General features: G+C 40.1%; 1 protein-coding gene across 1 annotated transcript in view; it reads right to left on the reverse strand.

Moving 5' to 3' along the window:
• The window catches only part of CCDC93 (coiled-coil domain containing 93), a gene marked incomplete in the record, with an annotated part of 1282969 nt that overhangs the window by 642796 nt on the left and 622283 nt on the right, over positions 1-17890 (reverse strand). The window contains 1 exon segment of the mRNA XM_044074979.1: positions 11891-12007. Coding sequence (XP_043930914.1) covers positions 11891-12007 — 117 coding nt within the window.

Raw genomic sequence — 17890 nt, forward strand, 5'->3', positions numbered from 1 at the left:
CAAAATTTTGACAAGAGCATAGACAGGATGTCTCCCGTCAATTAACAAACCTCAGCAAGGAATACCAGTCCAGTTGCTTAGTTGTACTTTCATAAACCTAATACGGCTCTACTCCTTCCAACTTCTCTGTTGCGGCAAAGATCTCAGGTTTACTCTGTGTGCTCCATCTTCCAACTCTAATCATCATTTCTGCTTGGGAAGCTTCATGTTCAGCCATTCTTTGTTTCAGAACATTCTCTGATTTCTGTAGTTTTATCAGCTCATCTGAATATGGACTTGGTGTTTCTTCATTTTCTCCAGCCTTTTCCCCCCGACTATATATATATCTTTCTTGCTTTCCACTTATTATAAACTTTGTGTACATTTGATTTATTTTTTCTCCAAGATCCTGGAAGCTATCCCTTGTACTGTTGCAAGGTTTTCCTCAGCCACAGCATTTTCTTCTTCTTCTTTACTGGTTGATTTTCCATTTTCCAAATGTCTTCTATGCTGGCATCCACTCAGTGTAATTACTACCAAGCAATGGAATTTTACCAAAGTTATTAACTATTACTAGAATTTTTAACAGCGTCTCAGTTCTCCTACTGAGGGAGCTCCAATCAACTTGTTGCTTACAGCCACGTTGGAAGTTGAAAGGCAAAATACAGTTGGGTAAGTAAACTTATCATAACAGATATTCTAATGGATTGCCACTGTAGTAGCTTAAGTTATTTAGGTCCTACCACCTACATCAGCCAGCTTCCCAAAACTATGGCTGCCTTCCATGTGCTCCAACTGCCAGGATCACTGAAGGTGTTCCGCATGAAAGGTAGATGGAGCACCCAAAATACTTTAGAGCATTTTTCGCCCAAGAAGGAGGCAGGAGCCCTGCATAATTGTACTAGGAAACAAAGTGGCACCCTGGCAACAACAAGAACACAAAGTGAAAAACAAATGGGGAGCTGGAGGAAGGGATGACTACTTCAATGCTAATACATTAGAATATCTACTGTTGTGGTAAGTTTACTTACACAGCTATACTGTGTCCAATACATAGATCACTGGTGGAACAGCCCAAGATGTTTGATTAGATTACCATGGTTTAATTGGGAGTAGCAAAAAAAGGGAGGAAGCCAATAACGAAGACTCCAGCAGCCACCGGAGAATGGTCTCATGAAAGCCTGTTCTGGACATGAAAAAAGAATCAATTTTGTAATGTTTTGTAAAAGTATGCACAAAGGACCAAGCTTCTGCCTCTATAATACTTCTAGAGTTCACTGCTTCCAAGAACACCATGAATGCAGCCAGTGCCCTTGTTGAATGAGCTGTAACCCTGTCTGGAGGTGGCTTGTTATGGTGAGCATAACAAAAAAAAGTAACAGCATGGGTCAACCATCAAGAAACGTCAACTTGGTCACTGGTTGTCCTTTCCTCTTAACTTCATAGGATACAAATTGCTGGTCAGCCTTTCCTGAAAGTTAAAGTTTTGTCTAGGTAGCACCGGAGCTGTGTATGCACATCCAGAGTAAAGTATCCTTTCTTCCTTGTTCGTTGGCTCAGAGAAAAAGACTGGGAGATTAATAGGCATAAAATAAACTCTTGATGGCTTTAAACATAAAAGTAGGATTTTTTTCTCAATGAAACTATGTCATTATGGAAAATGAGGTAGGGCTGAATCATCATAAATGCCTGTAATTCAGATACTCACCTAGCAGATGCAAGAACAATAGCTAGAATAGTCTCCATGTTAAAAACTTCAAATCAGCCTTGTGAGCTGGTTCAAATGAAGGCAGAGTAAACTCACCAAGCAAAAATTTGAGAAAAAGAGCCACCTGTTTTCTAGCTGGGCAAGCATGTAACATCGTTTTCAAAAGTGTTTAATTTCAGCATTGTCAGAAAGGGAGATCTACGGGCAGACAAGCAGAAATAGCTTTGAAATGTACCTTGATATAAGAGTATGACAAACCACTGAACAATAACTTACACAGATAATAAAGAACTAGAGGCAAGTTCTTTGATGGCACCAGCTAGAAAATCTTTCCTGCAAGTATGTACAAGATTTTCTAGAAGCATGCTTTTTTACTTATTTAGTACCTGCTGCACATCTTCAGAAAAAAAGATGCCTACTTCTTCTTCTTTCGGATTTTCCCAGTTAGGGGTCACCACAGCGGATCACCTGTCCGCTCATGATTGGCAGTGAATTTTTACAGTGTCGAGTTGTCAGCCTGGCACTCAACCTTCCACAGAAGGCACACACACCCACGCACTCACACCTAAGGCCAATTTAGAGTGTCCAATCCACCTACAGCATGTCTTCGGGATGTGGGAGGAAACCGGAGCACCCGGAGGAAATGCACACGACCACAGGGAGGACATGCAGACTCTGCACAGAAGGCACCTCAGCCAAGGATCGGATCAGAGAACCTCTTGCTGTGAGGCAGCAACGCTAACCGTTGCACCACCGTGACCGCCCTAAAAAAAGGAACCTTCCTGCCCTTGGGAATGAAAAAGCATTTCTCTTCCAGACCTGTTTGCAAGGAATCCTGGAGTAGAATTTCTTTAGAGTCTGTTCCAAAAGGAGACAAACATATCTACTTGAGGTGTCCCCCACAATTGAATCACTGCTTGGAAAATCCCAGCATAAAGTTTCCATGCATGAAGGTCTATCTTGACCTTGCTGAGCTTGTCTGCAATAAACAATGAATGGAGCTAGGCATTTTGTGTACACCCTTTGGACTCTGCACTTCAACAAGGGTAAAGTACAGAACTGATAATGAGACAGACCCAACAAATGTTAAAAAAGCCTGAAATGCTTGGCAATAGGAATATGATGATATGCATCCTTTAGGTCAAACATTTCCATAAAAGCTAGTTGGGGAATCAAAGGTGCAAAACAAAATAATAACTTGAACTTTGGGATACTAGCAAAAATGTTTAGAGCAGAAAGATCCAGTACTGGGATCCTTGATCCTTCTGGTTGAGAAGTATTCTTAAATAACTTTACCTAGGAGATTGATGGGTACTGGTTTTAGGACTCCCTGAGATGTCATGTTGTGCAGATTGGGAGGAAAGTGAGAAATCGGATTCCCTGGGGAAGAAGTAATCCCCTGAAAAGGAAGAAGCAATTACCATTGCCAAGACTATCCCTGTTGGATTATCCTTGGAGCCCAAATGTCTGCCATTATGGAGTTCCATGATGAAGTGTCAGGGTTAGAGAAAGGTTAACTGGGGTGGGAGGGTGCACCCAAACAAGCAGACAGTCCTGCCGAATGGAAGGGATGTCTGGAGACTTTTCCTTTCTTCTTCTTCGGGTTTTACTTTCATTGTTTTTTAAAACCTTTACTGCTGGCCCCTTTGCTATTTACACTGTTTATTGGGAAAGGGGGCTGAGGAGGGACAAAAATATTATATGCTTTGAAAAAGGAAGACTGGAAAACTTGTCTTTCCCTTGCATCAGTTTTCTCCTTTCAACACATTTCATCAGTACCTCAGCTGTAGAAGGGCCAAACAAAATCTCCTTAGGTAAGGGAGCAAATAAAATATCAGATTTAAAATTCTCATGTTTTTATTATGAAACTAAGCAAAACTCCTGAAAACTGATCCAGATACAGCAGCCCTAGTACAGGAATCACCTGCAACATGAGCACATTTTAAATATGCTTGGTCTCCTGATAAACACCAGTCTCAGAAGAATTTAATGAATTTGTTACATCAGAAGGAAGAATGCTAACCATCAACTTGAGCATGTTCTCAAAAGACACCAGCAGAAACTTTTAACATGGAAGCTTGACAGTTCAGAATTCTGAGAGTTCAAGTACTAGAATACATTTCCTTCCCTCACCTGTTCACTGCTTTCCCACTGCTGTCAGTAGGGATGGGATTAGTAGTAGTAAAGTATTTAGCAGCAGCAGATCCGGATAAAGACATAACTGCTGGGTCTGCTTTAGGATTAGAAAACGCGCACTTGTGTCTGGGGCACCTTCTATAACCAGTTATACCTCTTAGGGATTGAAGACTGACCATTAAGAAGGCTTGAACCAGGGAGAAAAACATTTTCTAAAACAAGCAATACAGGAGATATAGGTGAAATTTAGGTATCTCTATTTGTAAGAAATCATAATACATTTTTGTTTCACAGGAATTTTAATCTCTTCCCTAACAAAAAGCTTTAGAGCAAATAATGGCTAAAACGTCAGTGAAAGAAATTTCATTGGCAGGGAAATACGAAGCCATGCTGTCTTCTGAAATGGAATGCTCAAACTGAGAAGGACTTCCTGAGGTACACCCCTCCCCAGCTGGGAAATCTGAAGCCATGCTATCCTCTGAAATGGAATGCTCAAACTGAGAAGGACTTCCTGAGGTACACCCCTCCCCAGCTGGGAAATCTGAAGCCATGCTGTCCTCTGAAATGGAATGCTCAAACTGAGAAGGAATTCCTGAGGTACACCCCTCCCCAGCTGGGAAATCTGAAGCCATGCTGTCCTCTGAAATGGAATGCTCAAACTGAGAAGGAATTCCTGAGGTACATCCCTCCTCAGCTGGGAAATCTGAAGCCATGCTGTCCTCTGAAATGGAATGCTCAAACTGAGAAGGAATTCCTGAGGTACACCCCCCCCCCCAACTGAAGAGCCAGAAGAGCAGGAACTCTTATCCTTGTTTTTTTCTTTTACAACAGGTTGAGAATATGACAAAAAAGAATTAATCAATTCCTTGACAAATCTCTGCCTTGTCCATGGAATTGGAAATAGGGAACTAGAAGTTTTTCCTCACTAAGCCACTCCCTTAACAATATCTGCCCATTGGGTACACGGTACACTGTACCAGACATCCACAATCCCATCCCTTCCCCAGATGACAAAAGTCTCTCCCCCTTACCCACCAAGGACATCCCTACATCCACACAGGACATGCATAACCCTTGGTCTTTGGCGCCTTGGAAGGCTAACCAAGAGGACTGAGAGAACAGGCAATGGCCAATGCAGAGTCACAAACCAGCAACTGAGGCAGACTAGGAGCTGAACTAATCCTTAAGGAAGGAAGAAATGTGGAGACAGACTGCTGCTCGTTTGGTAAGCCAGGACAGAGTCTGAAATACAGGTAATAAAGCCTTGAGGAGTTGTTAAGAAGAATGGCAGAGAACAAGTGGCTCTGAGGTTAAGTCAACCTCTGCAAGTTCCAAACAAGCATAACATCTTATCCCAAGATGCAAAACTTCAACATGTATAACAGTTTTTAGTCAAAAAAGTTTCACACAAAATGTTTACACATATGCAAGCTTAACTCCATTGTTATGATGCATTAACAGCCCAAGTCACTTTGCTTCATAACAAAACTAAACAATATGACAGAAAAATACAATTTTTAGTTGTAAAAGTAATAAAATAGGAATGGGACTTATCTGCTCAGCTCTTAAAGGATTACTAGCCCACTAACAGCATCATGGAGCCAGCAGAAAAAGCACTCACTTTAGCAGCAAAGAAGTTCTGAAGTATTTTGGCACTTTAGCTGCTTTTATATGGAGCACCTCAAGCACTCCTGGCAGTTGGAGGTGTCCATAGCTTTGGGAAACTGGCCAGTGTAGGGAATGGGACTCAAAAAGCTTAAGCTACTGCAATGATGATCCCTGTATTGAGCACCTACCTTCATCAATACCCATATAGTCTCACATACATTGTGCAGATACACTTATAATAATCATACAGAAAGATAAAGAACAAGGTCTATACTCACACTAAATCAATGCCTTTCATGAAATGTAAGATATTAGGCAGGAAAAGGACCAATGAAATGGAGGGTAAAAATATGTCTGACCACAGAAAGTCCTACTAGACAGACTACATTTTGGAAACTTGCCTTACCTTTGGCGGCAAACTCAGCAAATTTATTATTTTCCAGCTAAAGAGAATGTGCAGGTTGGTTAAATGAAGCAGCAATCTTTGGTCAGGAACTCAGAATTACTATAGTTGCCACTTACTGAGAAGCCTCACAGCGGTATACCATTTTGCCATCATTTGTTTTAATGACATCTTATTTTTCTTAAACTCTACTCCATAGTAAATATCGCCTTCATCAAACTAAGGAAGCCTAGAACACTGGATAATCATGCAATTACAATAAGGCCAAAATCGGACATAAGCACTCAGCAATATAAATATTGTGTCGGACATAAGCACTCAGCAATATAAATATTGTGTTTTATACAGAAATCAGGAATGCCGGATCACATGCATCCCCTGCTAGGTTCATTAGGGCAATTAAGACCCAGAGGACCAGTAGAATTTACAGCTGTTAATGGGAACTTTCACTGCAAGTTCATAAAGCTGGGCCTAGGTGGAACTTGTGGAGGGTTAAATTTACATCTTGGGAATTTACATCATCCCTCCTAACTCCATCCCACCTACCCCCCCTCTTCACTTAATCTCTTCACTCCCATAAATTCTAGCTACACTAGCTATGCTTTTCTCCCTCATTCTCTCTCCTACAACTTCTTACCTACTAGTACTTACCATGTTTCCTCCTTCCTCATCTCACTCACACACTTACTCCCTCTCTACCTTTACCCTATGTAAGCATTAGCTTTACATACAAAACAGTATGCTAATATTTCATGCTGTGCTAAACTACTGCTATTGCACACTAAAACAACCCATTGCTACTGTAAACACTACATCAAATGTTTAATTGACCTCTACATTTGTGCAAACCTTTGCTTTTAATTTATATATATTTTTTGTAATTACTCTATACTAATCCTGTACTTCTCTGTCTTTTAATAATGTATGTGCATAGAACTTTTAATCTCTGTCAATTTGCATTTGTAATAACTTTATTTTAATCCTGTATTAATTCTGTTTTTATTAATGATGTATGTATATGGAACTTTTCTCCCCGCCATTGAAAAACAGCTCATCCAGGCCCAATGAACTTTCCTGGTTAACAAACTGGAAATAAATAAATGAATAAATATCTTGGAATATCTGTTGGGTCATCCACTTTTCAAACATAAAACCTAAAATCACCAGGGTAAACTTCAAGTTCAAGGGGTTCTCTATACGAGTATTTTTCAACCAACAGTCTGGCAGAAATTTCCTCCTAGTTCGCAGAGCCAGATCCAGCACTAAGCATCCAAGGCAATTGCCTAGGGACCACTGGCTGCGAGGGGACCACGTCGACTTGGAGGGGGCCTGTTCGTCCGAGGACTGTCATATTTATTTTTAACATAAAAGAAAAATAAATTTTTTAGGGCATTCTTCTTTAAGAACACCCTTTGCATCTGGCTGCAGCATGCAACATCATCGCACAAACTTGTTCCTTTCTGTGTTATGCATGCACGCAGAATTTAAATATAAAAAGATGTGCCTCCAGCTGGGATGGTCCTCGAGCTACTTCCTTAGGTGTGTGTGCTGCTTCTATGGACAGACAAAGGATGTTCCTCAAGCTGCTTTTGCAGATGAGTGCTGCAGACAACAAACACGGACATGTAAAAAGTGTGTGTGTGTGTGTGTGTGTGTGTGTGTGTGTGTGTGTGTGTGTGTGTGTGCTCGCGCATGCATGTGCATGCGTGCGGGTGCATGTGTGTGCGTGCGTGCATGTGTGTCAGAGAGAGAGATACCTCTCAACCATCCAGACTTTTCAGAATGTCCAGATTTTTGCATCATATTTTTGGTCAATTCTTCATAAATTTTGTGATTTTCTGACAAATCTCTAGGATGACATAAGGACTGAAGTCATTAAATAATGCCATTCACTTGAGTTTCAGATTTCATATTTTTCAGAAAATGCCTGCTAAGACAAATCCTGTTTCTCTTAGTAACTTTCTAAGTTTATAAGAGCAATATGTAAAATATGTCCCAATTTTTGGGCCCTTTTCCCACCTCATTATGTCAGGCTTTGTCTAGATTTTTTTGTGCTAAGTGGTTGAGAGGTATGGTCCAGATTTTCGCCTCATATTTTTGGTCTTTTCCTCATAAAATCTGTGATTTTCTGTATTTTTGTGCAAACCAGTGAGGACTGAATTCACTAAATATTGACGGGCATTTGAGTTTCAGACTTCATACCCTTCAGAAAATGTATGGTAACACAATACCTTTTATTCTAGCAACTTTCTACGTTTATGACAGCAATATTTAAAATGTATCCCTTTTGTTCAGGCTTTATTTCGATGTATTGTGCTAAGAGGTGTGTGTGTGTGTGTGTGTGTGTATGAATTCCTTGAGGAATGCACCTGAAACTAAACTGATTGGCAATTAGTTGGAGTAGACAGCATTGTTCCATGGTCGACAGTGCAGGATGGCAATGATTTATGAGCATTTTCCCTTAATACACTCAATTTCTATGGTCACACTATGTATGTACATCTTTCTCAATTGGTGAGATTACTATGTTGGCATACAATGCACAAACAGAAATTGTTTTAATTGGTTCCTTATAAATAAATGTTTTTTATTTCTGCCTTAGTGGTCCCTGAAATAATTCTCCTATTTTCACAGGTCCTCAAGTGTAAAAAGGTTGAAAACCACTGCTCTATATGCCTCAGAAATGTAAACATCTGTGTAACATTTAGTGGATTCACTAGATGCCTGCTAACACCCATACAAACGAGGTGTGGAATAACTCTGGGACAGCAATCTAGGCAGAAATCACCTGCTGCTGTTAAAAGATTAAATGCGAAGGAAAGCATTAAAATAAACAATTAAATGCAGCATTTTATTTTACATCTACTTGCTGAATTTATTTTTATAAACATTTAAGCAGGACTTAGCATTTCACTCTGTCGGCAACTCAATGGCTTTTTTCACCAACACACTCTCATTCGCTTATGAATGAAATAAAAAGAATGGTTATACACACTACATGTAGAACTATGGTGTTTAAAAGACCATACTTTCTTCCATGGCCTAGTTGTAATCTAAAACAGATGACAGCTGCACTCTCAACACATACACCTTCTGAAAATATCCTCTTGGTAAAGTACATCAACAAATAAATGACAGTGAGTATAGTAGTCATGACTAGGGTGCTGATTTCATGCAAAGATGCAACTGATGCTCCATAACGCTATAAACAAATATATTCACTTCATTTTTTAAGCAAGCATTTACTCTTGAAGGATGAACTACTGCAGCAGTCCATCCAACCTGACTACCAGAGGCAGAGGTCTTTCATATGAGAAAAATACAAATGATCATATACCTTTGCTTCAGGATGCCTTCAGATGTCCCTGACTATTCAGATCCACTTTCCATTCACTATTTAGCTGGAAGACTCCACCATACTGAATACCATAACAGTCAGACACACTTAAACCTAGACAAATAAGGGCAGGCAAACCTCTTTAAGAACAAAGGTGAAAATCAACAGACTCACAGAGACCCTTCTATCACATAATTTAATTGTATAAACACTTCTTCTTCTTTCAGCTTTTCCCGGTTAGGGGTCGCCACAGCGGATCACCTGTCCGCTCATGATTGGCAGTGGAGTTTTACAGTGTCGAGTTGCCAGCCTGGCGCCCAACCTTCCACAGAAGGCACACACACATCCACACTCACACCTAAGGGCCAATTTAGAGTGCCCAATCCACCTACAGAATGTCTTTGGGATGTGGGAGGAAACCGGAGCACCCGGAGGAAACCCACGCGACCACAGGGAGGACATGCAGACTCCGCACAGAAGGCACCCCAGCTGAGAATCGAACCGGAGAACCTCTTGCTGTGAGGTGACAACGTTAACAGCTGCACCACCGCGGCCGCCCTTAATTGTATAAACACTATTGTCAAAAATTAGTAAGAATAGTTTCCTCGTTTAATGCATTATGTACAGATGAACTTCAAAACAAAGTTCTTAGAACTTCTGATCTACTGAACTATGACAAAGCCTTAGGAATTACTGGGCACTTCAATTCTCACCTACATGACTATCTAAAAAAATATACAAAATAAATTTACTGGAAATGTCAAGTAAATACAAACTGACAGAGACTCTGTTCATTCTTTCTCAGAAATTAGTCAATTCGTGTTTGCACAGACTAGGACCTAACCCTGAACTACATCTAGACCATATGCGTATTTATATCTATCTGAACTAAAAGAAAGATTATTTCGGGAAGTAGAGTCCATAAAACATGCAAATGCTATTCTACACTCCAACTGCACTGCAATGTAAATTCAAGTTCAAAAAGTTTTCAAATCCATCTACTTACTGTCCCACTAACTAACAATTTATCATCAACTTCAGACAAGAAACATCCTGTACATTACCAGTGGGTATCTGCCCTATCAGCAAATCACAACAATGCATCAGATACCGAAATCTTTACAATTTAGAAGTAGTAATATCCACAGTGAGCTACTTACTAAGTTCAAAAGAATCTCCAAGTGCAGACTTTTTACACCATATTCCAATTAGCACTTTACAAGTATTCAAATGTATACATTATTTTAGACAAGAGCGCAACAGATCCTGAGAAAAAACAGCCAACTATAAGCTCTAGAATTATCTCTCTCAACCTTACTGCAAGAATTCTGGACAAAGACAAAATTAATGGTGTGTGTTGGGAGGGGGGTCAAAATCAAGGACAGATATTAAAGTTGGCTCTTACAAACTTAGAAAGTTGCAATAACAGGATTTGCACAAGTGTGCATTTTCTGAAGGATATGAAGTCTGAAACTCAAATGTCTGTCATTATTTAGTGACTTCTAACTCCCAATGATTTTCCAGAAAATAGAAACTGTATGAGGAACAGACTAAAAATAAAAGCCAAAAATCTGTACATTCTGTGAAATTCTGGACAGTTGAGATGCATGCAATCAGAAAAGATGATGCACTTCACAGCCATATGGGAACACAGCTGATCAATTCTTCATTAGTCAAAAATTAATGCATGCAGAAACTCAAAAGTCTACAAAAGAAAAGACGACTTGTCGCTATCATTTAGTTAAACTTTCCAGTCAAAGTTAAATATACAGGGATCTCTTACTGAACACTCTCCATAACCATGAAATATGATGCGAATTTCAGGGTTGAAAAAAATGGCAGAAGACCCTAAGGAAAATTATCAATTTCTGAGGAGGCACAGATAGCTACTGTGTATAAATGTGTCTCTTATGCCCAAGTAGCACAAGTTTACTACTCTAGCATCACGAATAAACAAACAACTAAATAAATAAATGTGCAGAAAAGCCTAGAAAGTTAGCACATACACAAGCAAATAACTACAAAACAAAATAAGGCTCACAGACAACACTACTGCCAAAAATACACGTCATTAGGCTTGAAGAAAAAAAATAAACAATTTGGTTGCGACAAACAATGAAGAGTTATTTTGCGATAACTATTTACACATAGTTAAGTAAACCTCATTCTATAATGTTTAATCAAAATAATAGTTTTGATTAAACAATTTTTCTTTGAAATGTTTAAAAGATCTTAAAATGTTCTCACTAGCTACAAACTAAAGGCACAAATACACTGCAATTCATTAACATACAGAAAACAGTACCAAGTAATGTAATTATTTTCTCTGGATGCTTTGTAATGAATGTTGATATTGTTATATTACAGTGCTAAGACTAGACCAGGAGACTCACAGACCAGTTGTGTAATGAATTCCAGCCGAAATAAGAGGTGGTTATAAAGATCCAAACATTACCGGGCTGGTAAAAGAAGCAAAAGTAGACAGGTTTGTACCCATAGTGCTTACTGCCTAAAGGTGTGTTAACTGAAAGAATTAAAGGCAAAGCACAATTTAATTACAAAGTCTGCAAGCAAACACTTAATGATGAACACCTACGACTTGTGATGAACAACTGATTTATTTTTGTAATGAACTACAATAAAAGGCTTGTAATTTAAATGGAGAGAGCTCCAAAGCTCACTTGCTGCAATTATATGCCTTCAGTTTAAGATCACATACCTCCTCCAGTTCCTTGGTTTTCTGTGATATCTGCTTGTTGAGAGAAGCTACTTTTCTGCGGTGTTGCTGAGCTTGCCCAAGACGTTCAGGCCTCTCTTCGGCAGAAAGCTCTGATTGCTAACAAGAGAAAGATATAGTTAACTGCATAGCAAACTCAAGCATGACTACTCTGACTGTAACAGTGGCATCACATACATTGCAAAATACTTACAAACTAATGTCCCTTGACTAACATATGTAGGTGAGTTTAGAATGTATGCTAATACAGTTGGCAACACATATCATAGCTTTTCTCATTACTTTGATTGTCCTGACATATCAAGTGTCAAAATGGTGTCAGAAATAAAGGAATGGGATATATTTTCAGTGCCTATAGTGGATACTTCTTCTTTCGGCTTTTCCTGGTTAGGGGTCGCCACAGTGGATCGCCTGTCCGCTCATGATTGGCAGTGGAGTTTTACGGTGTCGAGTTGCCAGCCCGGTGCCCAACCCTCCACAGAAGGCACACTCACACACTCATGCCTAGGGCCAATTTAGAGTGGATACTAAGAGCAGAAATTAATTAGTACATATACCAGAAGGAGAGTACATGGTGAAGGAGTTTTCATGAAAACATCAACAGCTTCCCAACTGTAAGCAGAACTACTGTTGGCATAGGACGGAATAGATGCAGTTTCAACTCAACGAGTACACTTTTCAAATATCAAATATACCACAATGTGTGTTCCCTCACAGGGAACTGCTGCTAGCGTGGCTTCGATTTGTGTAATTAACAGTTTTGGGCTTTTCATGCTTCTCTGTGGATTTGCGACTCGTGTCGTTGGCATATTTAAACAAAGGGAGTAGTGGAGAAGGAGTGCAGGAAACTTGCAAAATACTTTTTGCCTGGTTGAAATTTTATTAGTGTATTTCATCCAGTCAAAGCTTTGACCAGTTTAGCTTCATTGGGACATAGTGGAATCCGAGTCATGACATGTTTACAGGTTTAATTTGTCTGCAAAATGGAAGCTGTGGGTGTAGGAACTCAAGTTTGTTCCCAACTAGGAACTGAATGTTTGATAAGCTTGAAAAGATGAAATATGCTACACTTCTGTATATCAAAGTGGAAGAAGATTTGAAAGCTTATAATACACTTGAGTTGTGAGAAACAGACAAAATATTGCAGTGGTGAGATAAAACTTTCAGAGTCATTGTGAGGACAAAGAGAAGCTGTCATTAGGAATATATTCCATTACATACACGGCAGACTATATACATATTTTTACAGAAAATATTTGGCAGGTAGCTTGCAACACAAGAGGTAGGATGTTTTGGTGAAAAAAACAATTATACGAATTTTTGAATATTAGGTGTTGAAAGTGGCCAATGGGGTTAAAGTCATGGACAGAAAGTAAAAAGACTGATTGTTATGCATGTGGTTAAACCCAATGTGGCCATCTGACAACACATTACATATGCAGACACTCAGACACTGACACAGTGAAGTTAATGAGAAGAATCATAAAAACAAAATGAATACAAATAAATATGTTCTCACCAGGCTTATCAGAAACCTTAAAATATAATCAAGATCTAGAAATATCTACAGAGGACAAGATTATACAATATTTAAACATATAAATACAATAAATATAATTTAAAGAAATTAAGAAATTACTGCTGTTGAAAAGATAAATAGATGATGTTAATATTTATTTATCATATATTTGGAAAATGTAAGTAAACACTATTTCAATAAAAAAATGATTCCGCTATTTCCCATTAATTCTTCCGTCTTCCCTATATACAGATATGGCAAGTAAAATCTCTTTGTGCTAAACAAAATAAAACAAAATGAAAATATTGTATAACTGACATATAGCCACTGTGGAGGGTTACATCTTCTACCTCCTCTGCTATGGAGAATGGGGAACAATCAGTAATGTTACAGCCACACGCCTATGGAGAATGGGGAACAATCAGTAATGTCACAGCCACACGCCTATGGAGAATGGGGAACGATCAGTAATATCACAGCCACACTCCTATGGAGAATGTGGAACAATCAGTAATGTCACAGCCACACGCCTACGGAGAATAGGGAACAATCAGTAATGTCACAGCCCCTAGCCTATGGAGAATGGGGAACAATCAGTAATGTCACAGCCCCTAGCCTATGGAGAATGGGGAACAATCAGTAATGTCACAGCCCCTAGCCTATGGAGAATGGGGAACAATTAGCAATGTCACAGCCACACCCCTATGGAGAATATGGAACAATCAGTAATGTCACAGCCACACGCCTATGGAGAATGGGGAACAATCAGTAATGTCACAGCCAAACACCTATGGAGAATGGGGAACAATCAGTAATGTCAGCCACACGCCTATGACCAACAGTATTTTCCTGGAGAACAGGAAGTGTACTACATAATTCCACTGTTGCCAACATTAAAGGTAAGTTAAAAACTGTAAAGTTGTAAACAGAAGGATCTAGCTAAGGATTCTTGGACATGTAGCCACAGATGGTTGACAAGAAAAAAACACTGCTGCAAAGAAAGAAACACAACTTTACTTGTAACATAATGAAAAAATAAAATGAAAATACAAAATCTATGACAATGTCTGATGTGTAAAGCAAGCAAACCACTCAGCTAAGAAAAACTATACTGCCAAGAACACAACAGTCACATTTTAGGAATTGTGAACTGTAGAAGAAAGAGAATGTAATGCATTACACTCCCTAGGTATATAGCTGCAAACTAAAGAAGAAAGAGACTACTCAGTGTGCAAAGCATATCATAATAATAATTTGAGATAGATCATTTCTTGTACGAAACTGGGAGTAAATATGAAATAGACTCTTTCAGTTTACAAACAATTTCTAATATGTATTGACTATTATTCAAAACTTCCAGAGGTCATAAGCTATACGCCTCAACAAACTAGAAACATGGAATAAAAGATGTAGGTGTAATTAACAAAAGTCTATAATATGCAAGCATACCATTCAAGAGATACTCAGAGCAATGAGAACGTCATCAAGTGACCACTGATGTGTGGCACAGCTGTGACATACAGGGATAAAGCTTTGACTATGGCCCAAGTAACCCAGATTCCATTAGTGACTCGGGTGTCTGAGGTACTGGCAGAGGATGATGGGTGTACATGTGGGCTCACCAAACAGCAAATCCCTGGCAGAAACTGGGAAGCACAGGAGCTATGGTCTGTAAGGAAGGTAGTAAAATCACCATGGAAGCAAGACCAACCTCAGACTAGCCATTGCACATCCTTCTGGGAATATGCATATCACCATGGAGGGAGGGAGGGAACTAGAAGACAAACAAAAATCATCCTCAGCAGCATATATGACACAGTCCTGAGGTAGCTCACTCTTCAGCGGCCTTCATCAGGGATGGAGAAACTTTGGGGGATTGTAGATCCAGTAGACCTAGTCAGCAAGGAGGGGCACTCAAAATCAGCTGTAAGGAGGGCCAAAAAAGAAGTAAGCACCAGTTTGAACTATCCACAGTTAAAACAGTTAAATGGTCAAAAATCTCATGAAGAAAGATCACAGCATTAATACTGTCAGATAAACGGTTGTGCTTCAAGCCTTGCAAGGATACAGAAATACTCTTGTTTGCTCCTCTATTACCTAACCAGCTACTACTGGGATGCAGACTGCCAACATCTACTTCCTAAAAGCATTGACTGAAGCAAGAATTCAGCACAAGACAAAGCACACGGGTCCAGAAAGACGGGTTATTAAGACAAAATAAAAATATGGTCTTCTTAGAAGAAGGGGATAATGTGACACTGCAGTAAAGCTCCATTGAGAAAAAGCCAGTAGGAGTGGCCGGTATGTGTGAACAGAAGAGATCTATTTTTAATCTCTGTTTATTAATCATCTTGTAGTAACACACGTACATACAAAATGAAACAAATCTTATCAAATAAAATAGTACTTTATAAACCTCAAAGAAAAACATTACATTCAGAATTTAGGACTTAGCACTGTTAACAGAGTCTATCAAAACAACGGACTCTCATATTTAATTAGGATTTCCTTATAATTCAATATCATCATACCAAACAGTACACATTTGAGTTGTCCTCCCACACCGACAACACAAGAGGTCTTATACATCTCTCAATGGATAACAGGATCATAGCAAGTTACTAGGCTATTGGCCCAGAGGCCCTTATAAACCTAGTCAATAAATTAGCCCATATTCCCACAAGTCAGCACCCGATCCCCCTGTCCAGCAGGGACACAGGTGGAATCCCAGGGGTGTATTTTCTATTTCCCATCCAGTCATCCAGGTTCCTCTTAAACAGGGATAATGAAGTACTCTGCTTGACGTGGAGAGGGAGTCTATTCCACAGATGGGGGGAGTCTGGGAGACAAATCTGTCCAGCCAGCAAGTCCTATTGAGGTCACAGACCAAGCTGAGGTTTTGCATGTGGGTCATGCGAGTGGAGATTGGCTTGTGGATAAGCAGCAATTTCATCAAGGTGGGGTCAGAGATTGCTCCGTATGCCAGATATAGATCACCTCTGAGGAGTCTGTATGAAATGGAGTAGAGGGACAGGGCTTTTAGCCTATCCATGTATGACAGATTTTTGAAGCCTTGGATTCTCCTGGTCAGGAACCTCTGCGGTCGCTCCAGCTGCTGCATGTGCTTCGTGAGGTACATGCTAAAAGGGGCATTATACTCCATGATGGGCATGATAAGGGAGAAATACAGGGAAGTTATGACTTCCTTGTTCCTTGAAGAAATACCCTTACTAATTAGATGAGCCACATAGAAAGCGCTCTGTACAATGAAGGCAACATGGTGGTCAAAAGTTAGATTGCTGTCAACTTGGGTGCCCAGGTCCCTCACAACTGCTTGCATGCTTAGGACATTGTTATTAATGTGATAATTTGTGGAGATGTCACTCCCCCCAAAGGGGATGATGATGCAATTTTTGGCATTTAGTTTGAGGCCATGCTTCTGGTACCAGTCATTTGTCTGGGTGAGACCCTCTTATAGTATATCTACATCACTAGGGGAGTTGATGACAGTGTCCAGCTTGCAGTCATTTGCAAACTTGGTCAGCCATTGACCTCTGGTTTTGACTTGCACCTCGGAGAAGTATATCTCAAACGGCAGGGGCCCCAAGACTAAACCCTGTGGTATGCCACTCGTTACAGGTCCGCTACTTGAGGTAGCTTCCCCTATTGTGACTGAGTGAGTTCTATCAGTGAGCCAGTTAACTACCCATCTGGTCACATACGGACTTATGCCAAGCTGGCAGAGTTTATCTATTATGCCCGAGTGGGGAATAGTATCGAACGCCTTGGCCAAGTCAAGGTAGGCAATGTGCACCATCTTCCCCTCGTCCGTGGCTTTGGAGAATGACTAAAAGAAGTCTACCAAATTTAACAAGCATGATCTCCCCTTGACAAAACCCAACTGTGGGAGATCAAGCATTTGGAGGTTGCCAATGTCCTTGTTAATGTGGTCCATGATAATGCATTCCATGGCCTTCCAAATCGGGCTAGTTAGGCTGATGGATCTATAATCACCTGGATCAGTGGATGCTCCACCTTTGTGCAGAGGGATGACAGTGGCTGTCCTCCACTTGGCTGGAATGAAACCGGTACTCAGGATTAGTTTGAATAGGGTGCCTAATGGTGCTGCAAGTTCCTGCCTGAGTTGATGCAGAATGCAGCCTGGGATTTTATCGGGTCCCATGGAAGCTGTGTTTTTAGCTTTTGAGAGAGCAGTAATGACTTGTTCCCCTAGATATAAGGGGGGGGCAGGTGCTGGGGATATCCTGGATTACTGATGAGGGGCAGAGGGGTGATGTTTTCACTGAACCTGTCTGCCAGCAGGTTGGCTATATCCACAGCATATGTGTACGTGGTGCCCAAATTCTGAGAAGATTTGGGTGTTTCCTCTTAGATTGAGGATGTATGTGAAGAAGGCCTTAGGACTGTCTTTAGTAGATGTGGCCAATTTGGACTCAAAGTTA

Source organism: Protopterus annectens, chromosome 6.part0 (assembly GCF_019279795.1).
Source record: "Protopterus annectens isolate FY-2018-M chromosome 6.part0, PAN1.0, whole genome shotgun sequence".
Taxonomy (NCBI): Eukaryota; Metazoa; Chordata; order Ceratodontiformes; family Protopteridae; genus Protopterus; species Protopterus annectens.